The 18,104-nt window shown below is 41.4% G+C and overlaps 1 protein-coding gene across 2 annotated transcripts in view; it reads right to left on the minus strand.

Moving 5' to 3' along the window:
• Nucleotides 1–8,709: 8,709 nt before the first annotated feature.
• Nucleotides 8,710–18,104, minus strand: part of LYST (lysosomal trafficking regulator) — a 164,252-nt gene continuing 154,857 nt past the window's right edge. For both annotated transcript variants that reach the window (XM_069571595.1, XM_069571594.1), the window contains exons 49-53: nucleotides 16,937–17,076; nucleotides 16,549–16,646; nucleotides 12,811–12,967; nucleotides 11,654–11,725; nucleotides 8,710–10,729 (exon numbers count right to left, since the gene is read on the minus strand). In XM_069571595.1, coding sequence (XP_069427696.1) covers nucleotides 10,591–10,729; nucleotides 11,654–11,725; nucleotides 12,811–12,967; nucleotides 16,549–16,646; nucleotides 16,937–17,076 — 606 coding nt within the window. In that variant the 3' untranslated portion in view covers nucleotides 8,710–10,590. The remainder of the gene's footprint in view (nucleotides 10,730–11,653; nucleotides 11,726–12,810; nucleotides 12,968–16,548; nucleotides 16,647–16,936; nucleotides 17,077–18,104) is intronic.

An 18,104-nucleotide genomic window follows, 5' to 3' on the forward strand; every position in this document is an offset into this window, starting at 1 on the left:
TCTGGTGCTTCACTGAATCTATTGTTGAACTCCTTTATTGTATTTTTCAGTTCAGTCATTATATTCTTCAGCTCTGTGATTTCTGTTTGGTAGTTTCTTACATTTTCTTTTTCTTTGTTGATATTCTTGCTTTGTTCATGCATTGTTCTTATAAGTGTCAACAAAAAATGATCAACAGTCAATCTAAGAAAAAATGGAAAATTTTATGTGAGCCAAACTGAGGACTGTGGCCCAGGACACAGTCTCTAAGAAAGCACTGAGAACGGTTTTGAAGAGGTGGGAGTGGGGGACGTCAGTGTATGTGATTTTGGTGATGAATACCTGAAATCAAACATTTATCTCAGTAGAAGGCTGCTGCCAGCCATGACGAACAGACATCCTAGTTAATGGATCTAGTGCTTTTCCAAGTTGGGAAGATGCAAGAATCCAGCTTCATAAAAAATTTCTCTTGAAAATATCTAACTATCATAGGGCTAGTTCTGTCAGTTTTCCCAGAGCACAGAGTACCTCATCCTGATCTTCACCCTGAATTCCTTTCAAAATGTATTATAAGTCTGTGACTGTAGGTACTTGATTATAGGAGAACTGGATGGCAAGCAACATTCTCTATGGAACAGACCCTTCCCTTTTGGTCTTAATTTCGACCAAGATTTGGGAAGCATTTTGTCTTCCTATGCTTGGAATGCCCACCCCCAGGTCAGGCAAGGATTTCGTTGCTAGGCCATTTACTGTCTATTACTGGCCTAGGCCACCTTAACAGTAATCCCAAGCCTCTGGACCACCTGTCTTATCTAGTCTGTAATGGTCCTGAAAATGGTTCCTTCTGGTTGCTTCTTACCATTCTAGAGTAAAACCATTACAGTCACTGCTCTTATAGAACTATAAATCTGATCAGTTGCTTCAAGTTGCCTCATCATCTTAATTTTTATCTGAGGCTCAGTCATACATTTGGAAACACAAGAAATAATAATCTTATAATATAGCTAGTAGCATTAGTAAGATCCTAAGTAAACATTTGGGATTCCCAGGTGGCTCACTGGTAGAAGAATCCGCCTGCCAATGCAGGAGACATGGGTTTGACCCCTGGGTTGGGAAGGCCCCCTGGAGAAGTTATGCAGCTGGTGCCAGGAGGTGGCCATTGGGAAGATCTGGGCCACACTAAACGCAGATGCGCCGTGCACACTGGGGAGGGAAGAGGAGGCCCAGACCTGCGGAGAAATAGTTTTATGTTTAATTTTTTCTTGTCTTTCCTTAAAATGTGAATTTTTATTTCATCAGTGCACTGTCCTCCTGCTCTCAGTGAACATCTTTATGACTCTTTTCAGCAGGGTATAAACCTTGGCCTCGGTCAACTCTCCCGTACCCCCTGATGTTGCTTGTATGCCTGAGTGCAAAACCAGTTTTAGATTGTCAAAGGAGCCTCATCTGGGGAATTTTCAGGGCAACACTTCCTTGTATCTTCCTTTCCTGAGACCCTTTTGATGTCTCGGAGAGGGAATCCCTTCGAGTTGTCAACACTGGGAATGTTGCTCTGCTGTCTAACAAAAACACAGTTGGGGACTTCCGTGGTGGTCCAATGGTTAAGACTCTGCCTTGCAATGCTGGGGATGTGGGTTCAGTCCCCGGAGAGGGGGGACTAAGATCCCACATGCCATGCGGCATGGCCAAATAAGACAAACCTCAACTGGCTCTCCCCCAACTTCTAGGCTAACTAGCGCTCCTCAAGGAAGATGGGGTGTTTCGATGGACCAGTTGGGGAGCCCCCAGTCTGCTTCTTTACTTATCGGGAGCTGAAAGGAAGGAGGTTTAGCTCAGGTCTTCCTTCTTTCTTGCAGTAAGCGCATTGACTAGAAGCCAGCTTTGCTGGTAGCCTGCATGTCCCACATTCCACGTTGGTGGCAGGGGGTGCTGACCTGTGAGGCTTTGTTATTCTTTCCTCCTGGGTTCCCTGAGGTGATGTGCAGCACTGCCACAGACAAGGTGGCTTGCTTCTTCATCTTTTTCTTCTTCTGTAACATCTTGGTTATTGAAAACCTTTTAAAGGCCACCTCAACCATTTGGGAGGTGGGGGTGTTAGGCCCCACTGTCATCTTCTGAAGTTTGTGGTGAGTATTTGGAGCATTCGGGGCAAAGGGAAATAAATATAAGGGGTGCTCAGGGGGTCCTTTCCACAAGGAGAGTGAGGTCTTCTTCCTTGAGTTAGACAGCTGAGCAGGTCTAAGTCTGCACTTTTCCTGGAGTCCCTGCTCTGGTTAAAGGCCAGAGCATTGCACATAGGGAATCTCATGCCAATTCTCTTCTCTCACAGAACAAGCCTAGTTGGAGCATGGTGCTATGACTTAACAAGCCATTCTCTGGCCATTTCTCCTGGTCACTTAGTTGGTATTCTGGCCAGACAGTATTACAAAAGAAGAAAGTTGTTTCTTCATCACTGAGGTGGAGCCATAGTTTCCAGTGACTCAGAATGCACCCTGATGGGCTGGGTAAGGGGACTGACGTCCGGTTGCCCACAGCTTGGGTCTCAGTTGAGGATCTGCCTCTGACTATACAGAGGTCTAGATAAGGTTTGGTGGAGACACAGATTCTGCTGTTCTTGGACCACTGAAAATTTCCTTCTCTGGAGAGTTGGTCAGTAAGTTCTTCCAATTGATGAAAGTTGTTCTCAGGTCTACCAGTAGAGTCCAGTTCAGTTGCTCAGTCGTGTCCGACTCCTTGCGACCCCATGATCACAGCACGCCAGGCCTCCCTGTCCATCACCATCTCCTGGAGTTCAGTCAGACTCATGTCCATCAAGTCCGTGATGCCATCCAGCCATCTCATCCTCAGTTGTCCCCTTCTCCTCCTGCCCCCAATCCCTCCCAGTATCAGAGTCTTTTCCAATGAGTCAACTCTTCTCATGAGGTGGCCAAAGTACTGGAGTTTCAGCTTTAGCATCATTCCTTCCAAAGAAATCCCAGGGTTGATCTCCTTCAGAAGGGACTGGCTGGATCTCCTTGCAGTCCAAGGGACCCTCAAGAGTCTTCTCCAACACCACAGTTCAAAAGCATCAATTCTTCAGTGCTCAGCTTTCTTCACAGTCCAACTCTCACATCCATACATGACCACAGGAAAAACCATAGCCTTGACTAGACAGACCTTAGTCGGCAAAGTAATATCTCTGCTTTTGAATATGCTATCTAGGTTGGTCATAACTTTCCTTCCAAGGAGTAAGCGTCTTTTAATTTCATGGCTGCAGTCACCATCTGCAGTGATTTTGGAGCCCCCCAAAATAAAGTCTGACACTGTTTCCACTGTTTCCCCATCTATTTCCCATGAAGTGATGGGACCAGATGCCATGATCTTCATTTTCTGAATGTTGAACTTTAAGCCAACTTTTTCACTCTCCTCTTTCACTTTCATCCTGAGGGTTTTTAGTTCCTCTTCACTTTCTGCCATAAGGGTGGTGTTATCTGCATATCTCAGGTGATTGATGTTTCTTCCAGCAATCTTGATTCCAGCCTGTGCTTCTTCCAGCCCAGCATTTCTCATGATGTACTCTGCATAGAAGTTAAATAAGCAGGGTGACAATAGACAGCCTTGATGTACTCCTTTTCCTATTTGGAACCAATCTGTTGTGCCATGTCCAGCTCTAACTGTTGCTTCCTGACCTGCATATAGGTTTCTCAAGAGGCAGGTCAGGTGGTCTGGTATTCGCATCTCTTTCAGAATTTTCCACAGTTTATTGTGATCCACACAGTCAAAGGCTTTGGCATAGTCAATAAAGCAGAAATAGATGTTTTTCTGGAACTCTCTTGCTTTTTCAATGATTGAGCAGATGTTGGCAATTTAATCTCTGGTTCCTCTGCCTTTTCTAAAACCAGCTTGAACATCTGCAAGTTCACAGTTCATGTATTGCTGAAGCCTGGCTTGGAGAATTTTGAGCATTACTTTACTAGCATGTGAGATGAGTGCAATTGTGCAGTAGTTTGAGCATTCTTTGGCATTGCCTTTGTTTGGGATTGGAATGAAAACTGACCTTTTCCAGTCCTGTGGCCACTTCTGAGTTTTCCAAATTTGCTGGCATATCGAGTGCAGCACTTTCACAGCAGCATCTTTCAGGATTTGAAATAGCTCAACTGGAATTCCATCACCTCCACTAGCTTTGTTTGTAGTGATGCTTTCTAAGGCCCACTTGACTTCACATTCCAAGATGTCTGGCTCTAGGTGAGTGAGCACACCATCGTGATTATCTTGGTCAGGAAGCTCTTTTTTGTACAGTTCTTCTGTGTATTCTTGCTACCTCTTCTTAATATCTTCTGCTTCTGTTAGGTCCATACAATTTCTGTCCTTTATTGAGCCCATCTTTGCATGAAATGTTCCTTCTGTATCTCTAATTTTCTTGAAGAGATCGCTAGTCTTTCGCATTCTGTTGTTTTCCTCTATTTCTTTGTACTGATCACTGAGGAAGGCTTTCTTATCTCTTCTTACTATTCTTTGGAACTCTGCATTGAGATGCATATATCTTTCCTTTTCTCCTTTGCTTTTCGCTTCTCTTCTTTTCACAGTTATTTGTAAGGCCTCCTCAGACAGCCATTTTGCTTTCTTGCATTTCTTTTCCATGGGGATGGTCTTGATCCCTGTCTCCTGTACAGTGTCACGAACCTCCATCCATAGTTCATCAGGCACTCTATCAGATCTAGGCCCTTAAATCTATTTCTCACTTCTACTGTATAATCATAAGGGATTTGATTTGGGTCATACCTGAATGGTCTAGTGGTTTTCCCTACTTTCTTCAATTTAAGTCTGAATTTGGCAATAAGGAGTTCATGATCTGAGCCACAGTCAGCTCCCAGTCTTGTTTTTGCTGACTGTATAGAGCTTCTCCATCTTTGGATTTAAAAATATAATCAATTTGATTTCGGTGTTGACCATCTGGTGATGTCCATGTGTAGAGTCTTCTCTTGTGTTATTGGAAGAGGGTGTTTGCTATGACCAGTGTGTTCTCTTGGCAAAACTGTATTAGCCTTTGCCCTGCTTCATTCTGTACTCCAAGGCCAAATTTGCCTGTTACTCCAGGTGTTTCTTGACTTCCTACTTTTGCATTCCAGTCCCCTATAATGAAAAGGACATCTTTTTTGGGTGTTAGTTCTAAAAGGCCTTGTAGGTCTTCATAGAAGTGTTCAACTTTAGCTTCTTCAGCATTACTGGTTGGGGCATAGACTTGGATTACTATGATATTGAATGGTTTGCCTTGGAAACAAAGAGAGATCATTCTGTCGTTTTTGAGATTGCATCCAAGTACTGCATTTTGGACTCTCTTGTTGACCATGATGGCTACTCCATTTCTCCTAAGGGATTCCTGCCTGCAGTAGTAGATATAATATTCATCTGAGTTAAATTCACCCATTCCAGTTCATTTTAGTTCGCTGATTCCTAGAATGTCAATGTTCACTCTTGCCATCTCCTGTTTGACCACTTCCAATTTGCCTTGATTCATGGACCTGACATTCCAGGTTCCTATGCAATATTGGTCTTTACAGCATCAGACCTTGCTTCTATCACCAGTCACATCCACAACTAGGTATTGTTTTTGCTTTGGCTCCATCCCTTCATTCCTTCTGGAGTTATTTCTCCACTGATCTCCAGTAACATATTGGGCACCTACTGACCTGGGGAGTTCCTCTTTCAGTATCCTATCATTTTGCCTTTTCATACTGTTCATGGGGTTCTCAAGGCAAGAATACTGAAGTGGTTTGCCATTCCCTTCTCCAGTGGACCACATTCTGTCAGACCTCTCCACCATGACCCGCCCGTCTTGGGTGGCCCCACAGGGCACGGCTTAGTTTCATTGAGTTAGACAAGGCTGTGGTCCACGTGGTTAGATTGACTAGTTTTCTGTGATTATGGTTTCAGTGTGTCTGCCCTCTGATGCCCTCTCGCAACAGCTACCATCTTACTTCTCTTACCTTGGATGTGGGGTATCTCTTCACGACTGCTCCAGCAAAGCACAGCCACTGCTCCTTACCTTGGACAAGGGGTATCTCCTCACCGCCGCCCCTCCTGACCTTGAACGTGGGGTAGCTCCTTTGTCCCTCCTGCACCCACGCAGCCACCACTCCTTAGACGTGGGGTTGCTCCTCTCGGCCGCTGCCCCTGGCCTTGGGTGGGGGATAGCTCCTCTCAACCACTCCTGCACCATCGCAGCCTGGCACTCTCGGCCACCGCCCCTGACGTTGGACGTGGGGTAGCTCCTCCAGGCTGCCCCTGACCTTGGACATGGGGTAGCACCTTTCGGCCGCTTCTGCGCCGTCGCAGCTCTTAGAACAGCTCAAAAAGTTTCCATCAAATTGTGTATTTCCCTTAAGGAGGAACGGAGTCCTACAAGTTACTGATCTCAGCAGTAACTGCTTGAGTTTGCTCCATGGGAGTGAGTGAAGGCCTTCGAGACTAAAGGTTTTCATTTTTCTAAAGGCTGATTGGAGGCTGGACCCCCAGGCAGTGGCTTTTAAGGCACACAAGTAGCCCTCTTTCTGGGGAAGACTGGGAGAGGTGCAGGAAGCCCTAGGATGTAGTTAAGAAGTGCTTCTTTGCTACTGTCCCATTGAAGCTGTGAACACAAGCACTGCTGCCCACTACAGCCAGGCTTTCAAGGGATGTGGCCTCTGGGTGGCAATGCTAGAGACGTCAAAAGTGCCTTTCTCTGAGACGCTGGAGACCTGGGCAGGACAGAGGGCCAGCATGAATGTGATACCCACCGGCCTCCCCAGTGCCTGCAGTGACCTCAGGATGTGTGCTTAAGCAGCAACCCCTCTCCTGCCCCATAGCTGTGAAGAAAAGCTCACAGGCCTCTTTCCTGGAAAGAAGGGAGCTTGTCTGCTGCTTCTGTACCGTTCCCTGGGTGGTGGCTGGTTAAGAACTGTTTCTCTGTTTGTTACAGTTGTGGAGCTTGGGAAAGTAAGCCTGGTTGGCTACCAGAGCTAGGGGATTGAAGGGGCATCCCTCTGGGAGGCAGCCACAAAATCTGGGGCCCCAGACCTGTGCCTTCCTAGCAGATCCTGGGAGGAGAGCGGCTGAGCACAATGATGGTGCCTGCCAGTCTCGGCTGTCTTTGGGGAGTATTTCTGTGGCCTCTAGAAATGTGTTAAATGACTGCCCCTCAGGCTTTCGAGATACGCAACAGGCCTCTTACCCAGACAGACTTGGCACCTTTCAGTCTGAGGCCTCCGTGCCGGGACCTGGGGTGCTAGCCCGGTGGGTCTGGGAGAGCCCCTGGAGACCTGTTTCTCAGATGCTATAAGCTCATGGGTGTTATGGGCCTGGTCTTATGGACTAGGCTTTTAAAGCTAGATGTTTTGGTTGGGGGTGCCTCTCTCAGGTACAGATCTTAAAAGCTTGGATACTGATGTGGGGTTCAAATCCTCCCCTCCTCAGGGAGCATCTGGGAACTGTTGGTCCCCCACCCTGACCATGGGCTGCTGGGCTGGGAGTGGGGTTTATGGTGAGAGTGTGTCTCAGCCTCTCCTATCCGTTCTGATGTGAGTTTTGCTTACCAGCTTCTCAAGACTTGCTTCGCAAGCTCTTGGGTTTCTTTCAGAGGGAACTGTTCAGTGTGGAGCTGGGGAGTCAGGGTGTCTGTGGATGGGGGTAGGCTCAGGATCGCCCTATGGCACCCTCTGGAATGGGAACCCCTGCAGCTCTTCTGTCTTTGACTCAAGACATTAACAGGTCATCCAGACTGGCGAGGAACAGATCGGAGGGGCTGGGAAGTCTATGGCCATACCACCCTGAACGTGCCCAATCCTGTCTGAGGGGCTGGGAAGAGCTTCCCCACTGCCCCTCCCTCCCCCTCACCTATATGTGGGCTTGCACTGTGCGCTGCGGAGCGGAAGAGTCCATCTCAGGCTTGCAGGTAAAGCGAGGATGTCCAGCTGGGCCGGATCACACTGACACATGCTGCTCCTGAGTTCTTTTAGGAACAGACACTGAGAAGCAGGTGTGCTCTTGGCTTGAGAATCCTTCAGACACCGCAGATGCAAAGCAGAAAGAGAGAGTACTTCTGTGCTCCTGGAGTGCGGCTGGGCGGATGGACTCAGCCACTGTTTTGCAGGGCCCTCCAGAGAAGCTGAGGCGTTTCCTTCACTGGACATCTGCCCGCTGATGGTTCTCAGTCCTTGGCAGACGGATGGCATGGAACACATCCGAGTCCATCTCCACCTGTCGGGGTTCTCTTCATCCGTTCACTGTCAACGACAATTTGACTTTTCTGGACCCCCTTGGTCTAGACTGAATTCTTCGGTTATATTCTCTCAGAGGACCATCTGCTCCTCTTTCACAGCACTGACCATGTTTTGTAACAACTCACATTGTGTTACTGACAGCATTTTCTCTAGGAGTGCAGGGAACCACTGTACCTCAGCACTTAGTGTGGCCCCTGGTACACAGTAGGGGCCCAATTCAGATGTGCTATTGGTGGGGGAGGAGGATTGGAGGGGCAGATATTCTTTTTTTTAAAAAAATGAATGGTTTACCTTAGGATTTCTGTCTAAACTCCATTTAAAGGTTAAAACATAAAATTTCTCACAAAGACCACAATTCAAAAATGAAAGTTATCCTTTTCAGTGACATAAATTTATAGGGGGGCTAAAGAGAAACTATATGAGTTACCAAAAAAAGCCACCAATTTGAGATGTAGTCATAATATTTAAATTGTATTAAGAACAGGTCCTTAAATCTATTTTTATGAAATTTATTCCCAATTTGAAGTGGCAGTGTATACAAAGGTAACAGAGCTTGTGATAATTTACAGAAATATTTGCTACAGCATGCATGCACATTATGATGTGTTTCAAACATATACATATTAAGTTCATGCTGAATAAATAAACCCCAATTTATTTTTTATTTTTACATAAAAATATAATATTGCACTCTTAACAAGACCAGTTATTTTGCATATTTTCTCTTCAGATAAATGATGAAATTCAGCTTAAAAAAAAAAGAAGACTGAGTAGCAACCTGTTCTAATAAGGAACTAATTTAAAGTTCTCAGTAGAAAAATGAACGCTAGACAATAGCTGCTTTTTTTTTTTAAACAAAGCAAATCACTTCAACGTGAATAGGAGTAATTTCATCTCTGCACCTAATTGGACCTCAGAATTAATAGCTGGTCTGTGCAAACCATGATCTGAATGTAGCCGTGGAGTGTTCTTACCTATGAATGCAATGGAAGGTTACCAGCACACGTGGCCACTTGCTTCCTCTTGTGTTTATCTCGAGAGCAGAGACTTTGGAATTGTATATTATACAGTTTTTAAGCAGAATGTTTTAGAAAGTCTGGAAGTTACAAAAGTACTTCTGTAAACACTATATGAATTAAATTTCCATAACAAACACGCAAGTTATTCTTAGCCAGGAATATATTTTTTTATCTCATGGTAACATTACTGAGCTTATTTTACAGTGTTTTCAAAGCCAATAAAGCAGCACCCCAAGTACTATCCTGATAGAAATAGACTATTTCAGGGTTTTCAGGAATTCTGTCTTTATCATGTGTAAGTTTGCTGTGGCATACACAGATTTTTCTACTGTTCCTACAATAGGTTAACAGAAACAGTGGGAACTGCTTTCTAAAAGAATGATTCTGCCTCCTACTTAAAACAAAGGAAGCTATCTCCTTTTCTTTGTAATTCTGTTTTGGGGAAGAAAACTCTCCAGCATATTAGATTAAAAGCCTTATCTGGATTGCATTGCTAATAAAAATACCTGTGCAAACTTCTTTTGTAGTGGAGGCTTTCTGTTGCAAACTGTTAAGCATTTAACGCTCTGTAACACCAGATATTAAAAAGAATTATCATTTTGTTTATTAAATCTTAGTACCTCAACTAAGGATATTCATTACCTAGTGTTACGCATTTTAAGTATGATTTTTATGAACAAACAGAATGTGTCTGAAAATCAAAGATACCTATGTTGTTGTTTGTGGCTGTCAAACAAATTCTGGTTCTCCTTTGAGCTAAGAAGGCAACAGGCAAAACCTGCCTAACACTGAGATTCAAATATTCAGATATTCCAAAAAATGTTTGGTGCAGAGGCACCTACTGAACTCCTTACTGCTCAAAGAAAGCAATAATCAAGTCCTGAATTCTCTCTACTTATCCTTCCTTTTTTGAGGGGAGGGGAGGGTATGTGTGTTATCTTGGCAGAAAACTTTAAAAAATATAATCTTTTAGAGCAAATTTTATGTAAACAATTAGCTAACTAATTTAAATTCTACTGGGATTTTTTTTGGGAATAATAGAAAATAATAGAAAACAGAAATAGGTGTTAAGTTTTTCTTTAGACTCCTCTATGGGAAAAAAAACTTCTAGGATATGATTTTAATTTACTGTGCCAGACTTCAAACTTGATACAACTCTCCAGATCATCACTAAATTAGAACAAAACTTTCCTTTCAGGACTTGTGAGGCAGCAGAATTTTGTGGAGATGGATAGACTGTATCATTACTTGGATTTGTTTGGTCATCCCTGTCTTCAGGTTTGACCTCCTGAAACTGGCGAAGTCAGTAAATGTAGCCTGGAGTTAAAGTGCTGTGGAGAGTGCAGAGTTCTCACTCATCCCGCTGCATAGCTGCTGAGGAAGGAATAGAACATTGGATGTTTCAAGCGCTGCTGGTCCTTCCGACACCAGGCGATCACAGTCCCATCGCTGTTCGCTGTGTACAAATGGTGGCCATCACAGGAAAATGTAAGGCTGTTAAAAAAAAAAAGTCCCATTTCTACGTTGTGTCTCTGAAAATTGTATCAGCATATTGGTGATCATGTGGAAATTGGTGTAAGAAGTTAAGAGCCTTTACTGGAGCAGAGAGACAGATAAAACAACCACCTACAAGTGGTTTTGACTGTAATAACATAGTTTAATGGTTCTGCTGCCAAGTTTGTGATGCTCATTCTAACCAGGTGATACAGACTAAAACCAAGATCAAAAGACTGGTGCACTCTGATCCCTCTTTGCATGTTTTCTTTTCCTTTCCTATTTAGGGTTATTACTTAACAAATACATGGGTATGGGAAACTTCAAAAAATATAACAGTACTACATTTTCTCTATTTAGAAATAAATGAGGATTATTTTATGGAGGTATTTTATTTCCCTGAAAGAGGAAAAGATAAAAAATGTGTTATTAATATATAATTTCATTTCATTACACTTTACATTTAATGGATTAAAAATAAATTTATTTTAATGTAATAAAATTTGAATCACTTACTCCAATTCAGTTTTTAAAGTCATATTTGTTAATGGAGCAGAGAGGTAACAGGTTGTTTATCAGTATTGTCTAGCACACTCTTGTAGCTATCAGTCACCATCATGGTATTTTCAATAATGAAAAGAAAAAATATATAACTTCCACAGTTCAAGAGGCCTTCCCAGGCATGATCCCAGCATGCCCTTCTGTGAGGCTCTGAGCTCCTGACCCAGATTTTAAGCTCCATGAACACAAACGCTTTGCCTCCTTCTGCCATGGGATCCCATACATCCTGGTATTCGATAAATGGCCAGTTGTTTATAATGATCCTCCTCACGTTCCTCTTTACTTCTATGTGCTTTACTATCTCTCCGACAAAAACAGTCACAGAGTATAGCGTGAAACAGGGAAAGGTGGGGGAGGTTTTACCTTACAATAGGCTTATTTGATTTAGGAAACGTAATTTCCCGCACAGGCTTTAAGTCCCAAGTACTCCATAACCTAGAGGAAGAAAAAAAGTCATCATCTAATTACACAAACTCAAGTTTCCTTTACTAAAAATTTAACCGACATGTTTATTTGTTAAAAATCATCTGGTAAGGAAACACAATAAATGATTAATGTCGTTAATTCTAGGCAGTTTGCTCAGGTGGGTATGGGATTAAGAATACTTTGTGTATTTTCATATTGTTAATCTCAACAATTAAAAAATGAAGATCATGGCATTCAGTCCTATCACTTCATGGCAAATAGATGAGCAAACAATGGAACAGTGTCAGACTTTATTTTCTTGGGCTCCAAAAATCACTGCAGATGGTGACTGCAGCCATGAAATTGAAAGATGCTTGCTCCTTGGAAGAAAGGCTATGACAAACCTAGACAGCGTATTAAAAAGCAAAGATGTTACTTTGCCAACAAAGGTCCATCTTGTCAAAGCTATGGTTTTCCAGTAGTCACGTATGCATATCAGAGTTGGACCACAAAGAAAGCTGAGCACTGAAGAACTGATGCTTTTGAACTGTGATACTGGAGAAGACCCTTGAGAGTCCCTTGGACTGCAAGGAGATCAAGCCAGTCAGTCATAAAGGAAATCAGTCCTGAATAGTCACTGGAAGGACTGATGCTGAAGCTGAAGCTCCAATACTTTGGCTACCTGATGCAAAGAACTGACACTTTGGAAAAGACCCTGATGCTGGGAAAGACTGAAGGTGGGAGGAGAAGGGGATGACAGTGCATGAGACGGTTGGATGGCATCACCGACTTGACGGACATGAGTCTGAGTAAGCTCCAAGAGTTGGTGATGGACAGGGAAGCCTGGCGTGCTGTAGTCCATGGGGTTGCAAAGAGTCGGACATGACTGAGCGACTGAACTGAACTGAACCATTTATAGTTAAACAGTATAAAATTTCAAAAATGTACAAATTACTATTTAGAAATAAAACAGAAACACCAGAAGAACCTATATCCTAAGGTGATTTTAAATCTCTAAATATTAAATATTATTATGTTTAGATAGTAAAAAATATTTTTCGAAACTGCTATGTCCTTATAAGCAAAAGGACACAAAGAAATCAAACTCCTCTTACCTTACAATTCCATTTTCTAATCCCCCAGCAATCACATTGATAGATATTCCCTCAGGCTGGTTAGAGAAAGCCACGGAACAAATGATCTCTCTGCAGTGGACGTGTCCAACGAGGTCCCCATTCACTGTCCAGAGTCTGAGGTCACTGCCTCCACCAGCTAAAACACCACAAAACCCCCCAGGTCACCAGGGTGTGGGTGTTGCAGAGCCCCCCACATTGGGCCCCAGAGGGGAATCCCTAAGGGCCTCGCTTGTCTGTTTGATGAAGTTCATAGGCAACTCATGACTGGAATGTGTAAGTGAAATTACTAAATAAGGCACACAGAGTTGGCCTATTTGTCTAGAGATGATGACTAGTGAGAAAAATGAAAATAAAAAATTAACCTACAAGGTAGAGCAACAATGTAAATTAACCATGAATTTCTTTGTAGTCATAATATCTTAGCATATATGCTAAACTGCCAGATCTAATTCTGAAAGTACCTATAAAGCTAAATAAACTCCAAAAGGAGAAGAAAATATTCTGTGAAACTACAATATCTTAAAGAAGTGAGTTATGGGACTTCTGAAGAAAAAATAAGTTACAGTAAAAGTTGAGTTAAAAACTAATTCTTAAAAAGAAAGCTAATTCTTCAGAATGTCCAAGAGTGAATCTTATAAATCAATGTCTTATTAAATGAATTTTTCTTTCCAAAGACCAGGAGTAATCAATTTTTTGTAGTTTTCCAGGAGATGGAGGAGGCAGTAATTGCTAGCCATCCTCAATAAACTGGGGCTGGTGGTCTGGAGCCTATGGTGATGTGTCCAGCCTTTCTGGAGAAATGTTCTGATACTGATAAAGAGAAGGGTTAAGAGGCATGATAAAGTTGGGATGACTATAGTATGTGTTACCACACTTTATCTCTCCATTAGAACTAACATTAAAGTAGAGAATTTATTTCTCTCCTTTATTAAGGCAGTGAAAAGATTTCATATTTTATAGCAAAGAAATGAGTATTAGAAATACTTCTCCACCTACAGAAATGCTAAAGACCATCAAATACCACAAACCAAAATGCCTAGTATGTTGCAGTATTATTCACAACAGCCAAAAGGTGGGAACAACCCAGATGTTCATTAAGAGGTGAACGGATAAACAAAATGTGGTATATCTAGACAATGGAATTCATTTTTATTCAGCCATAAAAAGTAATGAAGCTCTGACAACAACATGGATAAATCTTGAAAATGTTATGCTCAGTCAAGCAACTGAGGGCGTAGGAGAACTACCCGCTACTCTCAATTTTACAATATTATATTAACTTTATAGTACCACTGGCAACAGGAAAAGGCTATGAACTCTAGTTGAAATGCATGTATTTTTGATATAGTGGCAGAATGGTTTTTTAAAGTACAGAAACCATCTACTATAATATTTACATAGTTTAATAAATTTTATATCTTATCACTATAAAACCACATCCCATAATAAGCCCTGGAAAATCAGGATAAGGAAAGAATGAGTTTGCCAGTGTGTCTTTAGCTGCAATACAGAAAAATTTGAGATTATATATGTGTATATACACACATATACATAAACATGAATTTGTCCTCTTTTAAAAAGTCATTACTTTTATCATGCTCTCTACCAAATGCTCTTTATGACTCCTCTTGTATATGTATTGAGAGGCCTCAAACAAGTTGAGAAGGCCTTTTTGTTCAAAGTGGGAAGAAAGTTCTGCCCATTACTCTACTATACTGTGTGTACTGCCTACGGACACTTGAAATACCCTACTAGTGATCTGGTAAATACAAGCAAAAGTAATTTGGTTTCTTGTTCCCACATGACTAGCTGATATAATATCACAGATATAAATCACTACTGGCAGCAGGAAAGTAATTAACTTTACAAAATTCAGCTCCCTCAGAGTCAGTTCTAACTTCCAAATGTTGCCAAAACAACAAAGTAGGGAACTCTAGATAAGTCATCACTATCTTTCCCCCCCAGATTCCCTCTTGATGTGTGTGACACACTAAAAGCCTCCAATGTACAAATAAGGAAGAACAGTTAGCAAAGTCATCAGCCATCTGTGCACACTTTTATTACCAAAGTCAACAGTTTAAGATCTTTCCCTTTAGTTATGCTGACTGGGGAATAAGAATGTGTTCATGACATTCATTACTTTATGACTGGGGGCTAAAGCCTGGCAAATATTAATACTTCACATCTGAAATCTTGAAGCATGACTGAAGACATTACTTTTCTTGAATATAAGAATGATGAGTGTTTTGTAAAATTGACAAAATTCCAAGAGATATCTGTGGTATGGTAAAAAAAAAATATATATATATATTTGAACTTTGACCCACGACCCTGGCATTGAGCTCCTACCTAAACTCTTGTTAATTTACTGTCTTTTGTATGTTAGGGAGATGACTCCTGGGGAGGTCCTAGACAGCTTCAAGTGGGGGCTCGCCAGCAGAGAAACTGCCCTTACAGCACCTCCCACCTCTGGGGAGGGGAGAGGGGCTACAGGCGAAGGTCAGTTCCTAATGGCCAATGATTGAATATACCAGGTGTACATAATGGAACCTCAGAAAAACCCCTAAACAGGGGAGGAGACTGATGAGCACAGTCATGGACCAGGAGGGTGGTGCCTTCTGACGCCACAGGAACAGACCTCTGGACTTTTTCTTGTGGCTGTTCACTTTGTAATGAACTACAGTAGTAAGTACAGTGTTTTATTGAGTTTTGTGAGTTGTCGGAGAGAATTATTGAAACTGGAGGGGGCCTTGAGACTCCCAAGTTTGCCAACTTCAACTAGTTAGTGTCAGAAATGAATTGCACTGTTGGACACCCATTTGGTGTCACAGAACTGGAGAAGAATTTAGTGTTTGGAAAGACCACACATTTGGTGTCAGGAAAAAACAATATAAAAAATGCAAGCAAAGGATAAAAGACCACCCACTGCAGATGTGTCAAAGATACCTGTTCCGAGTGGACAAAAAGAAACAGTTTTTTGAAGAATCCTTTCAATTAGTGGAAATGCAAACAGAAAACTTATGAGCTTGCCAACTGTTCTTACCTACTGGATGCATCAAGTTTTTTAATACATATACATGAAAATAAAACTAAAAGCCAGACCTTTGATTAGGAGATCTATCTTTCTCATGTAAATCTGGGGCACATTATACCTCCACTGTTATTCTGTAATACGGTCTTGCAGGAACTAGAAGACACATATAATACAAAGCTGATCCTCTGCTGATGCCCTGGAGGAGGGTATGGCAACCCACTCCAGTATTCTTACCTGGAGAATCCCCACAGAGAAGCCTGGCAGCCTACAGTCCATGGGGTTGCAAAGAGTCGGACACGACTGAGCAACTAAGCACAGCACAAGCTTAAATTGATGGACTCAATCTTCTTTATTGCATTTTAATACTCATACAACAGAGGATGAGATGGTTGGGTGGCATCACCGACTCGATGTACATAACTTTGAGTAAGTTCCAGGAGTTGGTGATGGACAGGGAAGCCTTGCATGGGGCTGTCTTTGGGGTCGCAAGAGTCAGACACGACTGAGCAACTGAACTGAACTGAATACACATACATGCTATTCCCTAAGTATTCAGGTCTGGCAGGGACCAGAGGGCTGTAACGTGACGGTTTAACCTATGGCGATGTAACCTATGATGATTTAAGCTAGCTGAGCACACGTTAGTGCAAGTGCTCTGTGCTTTGGGTCTGGGGCCAGCTCACCTGAGTCACACACTGTAGCAATGTCACCTGTAGTCTCGCTGGCAGAGACGGCCGTGACTGGGCTTTTGTGTCCCGCCAGACTTTGTACGTAGCATAATCTGAAAGACCAAAGACATGAATTTGCATATGAACATTAAATAAAATTACATTCTTTTATTTATATAATTCTTTTGGTCAGTGTATGTACCTACTATTTACAAGGGATTCCTGACTCTATTCCTAACTGATCTATTAATTCAATAAGATTACAAAGGTAAAGTCTGTATTTCATGCTTAAAGTTATGACAATGTAAAGATATTATTTTACATTAATAAAAATGCATCTGTTTCTCACAGTAAGAACTGAAACATTAAAAACAGCTATTTTAGAGTTGGAAATCTTCTGTACCTGTTTAAATCCCATATGATGCAGGTTCCATCTCTGCTCACACTTATCATTATACTATATGGTTTGCAGACAAATAAACTGGTTATCTCTTCTGTGTGCCCATACAGGTGTATCTGAGACTCCATTTCTATCTCTGAAGGCTAAAATTTAAAAAATAAGTATAAGATAAAAGCCATGACAAAAGGTATTCTAGTACTGTTATCTCAAAAACAAAACAACCCAAGTGACTCAAACATTCTTCTCAACCAAATTTTTTCAACCTAGCTCAACTTTTTCTAAAGAGCAGAACCAGTTAAACATTAAAAAGTTTTAATTGACTGTAATCTCATCAACTGATAAGCTTTTCATTTTTGTCTATTCTTTTCCAGTCTGGCCGAATATACATGTACTTTAATAGCTGTGATTATCTCCATATAAATAGTTCTCTATTTCATTTCATACATTCTCCCATAAGCATTTCTCATTTTTGACAGTGTATTCAAAATGATTTTTAAGTGTTATGATATTCTATACAGTTAGTATACCATAATTTACTTGAACATCCTTTATTGACAGATATTTAAAATTGTTTCCAATGTTTTCAAAATGTTAGATGCCATAAATAAATAAAGTTTATTTTTATTTATTTCATAATTTTTAAATTTATGTACATAAGTTTTGTTCCTCCTCTATATCACTCCTTTAGAATAAATTTCCAGAATCCTCATAGTGGGTCAGTGAATTTTAATAATTTTACAGTATTGATAGTGTGACTCCTGATGCTACCAATGGCAATGTATTACTCATCAATAGTTGTGGATTGATTTTCAAAATCAAAGCTTGCAAACTGATATTCCAAGGTCCACATTGTTCACAGATGCCAGATGTCCACAGGGGTATAATTTTTGTTTTATACTAGGTTTATACTGTCATAAAGTATTTCAATATTTCAAAGAATACAGAAAAGTAGAAAGTATAAATACAATGAAAATCTGTATACTGACCACTCAGTTAAACTAATCCTAACATTTTATAATATGAGCTTACTTTTTAAATATAGAAAACATTAAATATTACATAGTGTGTGTACTGTTTTACATCTTATTTCCTCTCCCTTCTCAGAAGTTATTATCCTGAATTTTGCATTTGTTTCCTGTGTATTTAGAATTTATGTCCTACTATATGCTAC

This window comes from Ovis canadensis, chromosome 25, assembly GCF_042477335.2.
Source record: "Ovis canadensis isolate MfBH-ARS-UI-01 breed Bighorn chromosome 25, ARS-UI_OviCan_v2, whole genome shotgun sequence".
In the NCBI taxonomy this organism is placed as follows: Eukaryota; Metazoa; Chordata; class Mammalia; order Artiodactyla; family Bovidae; genus Ovis; species Ovis canadensis.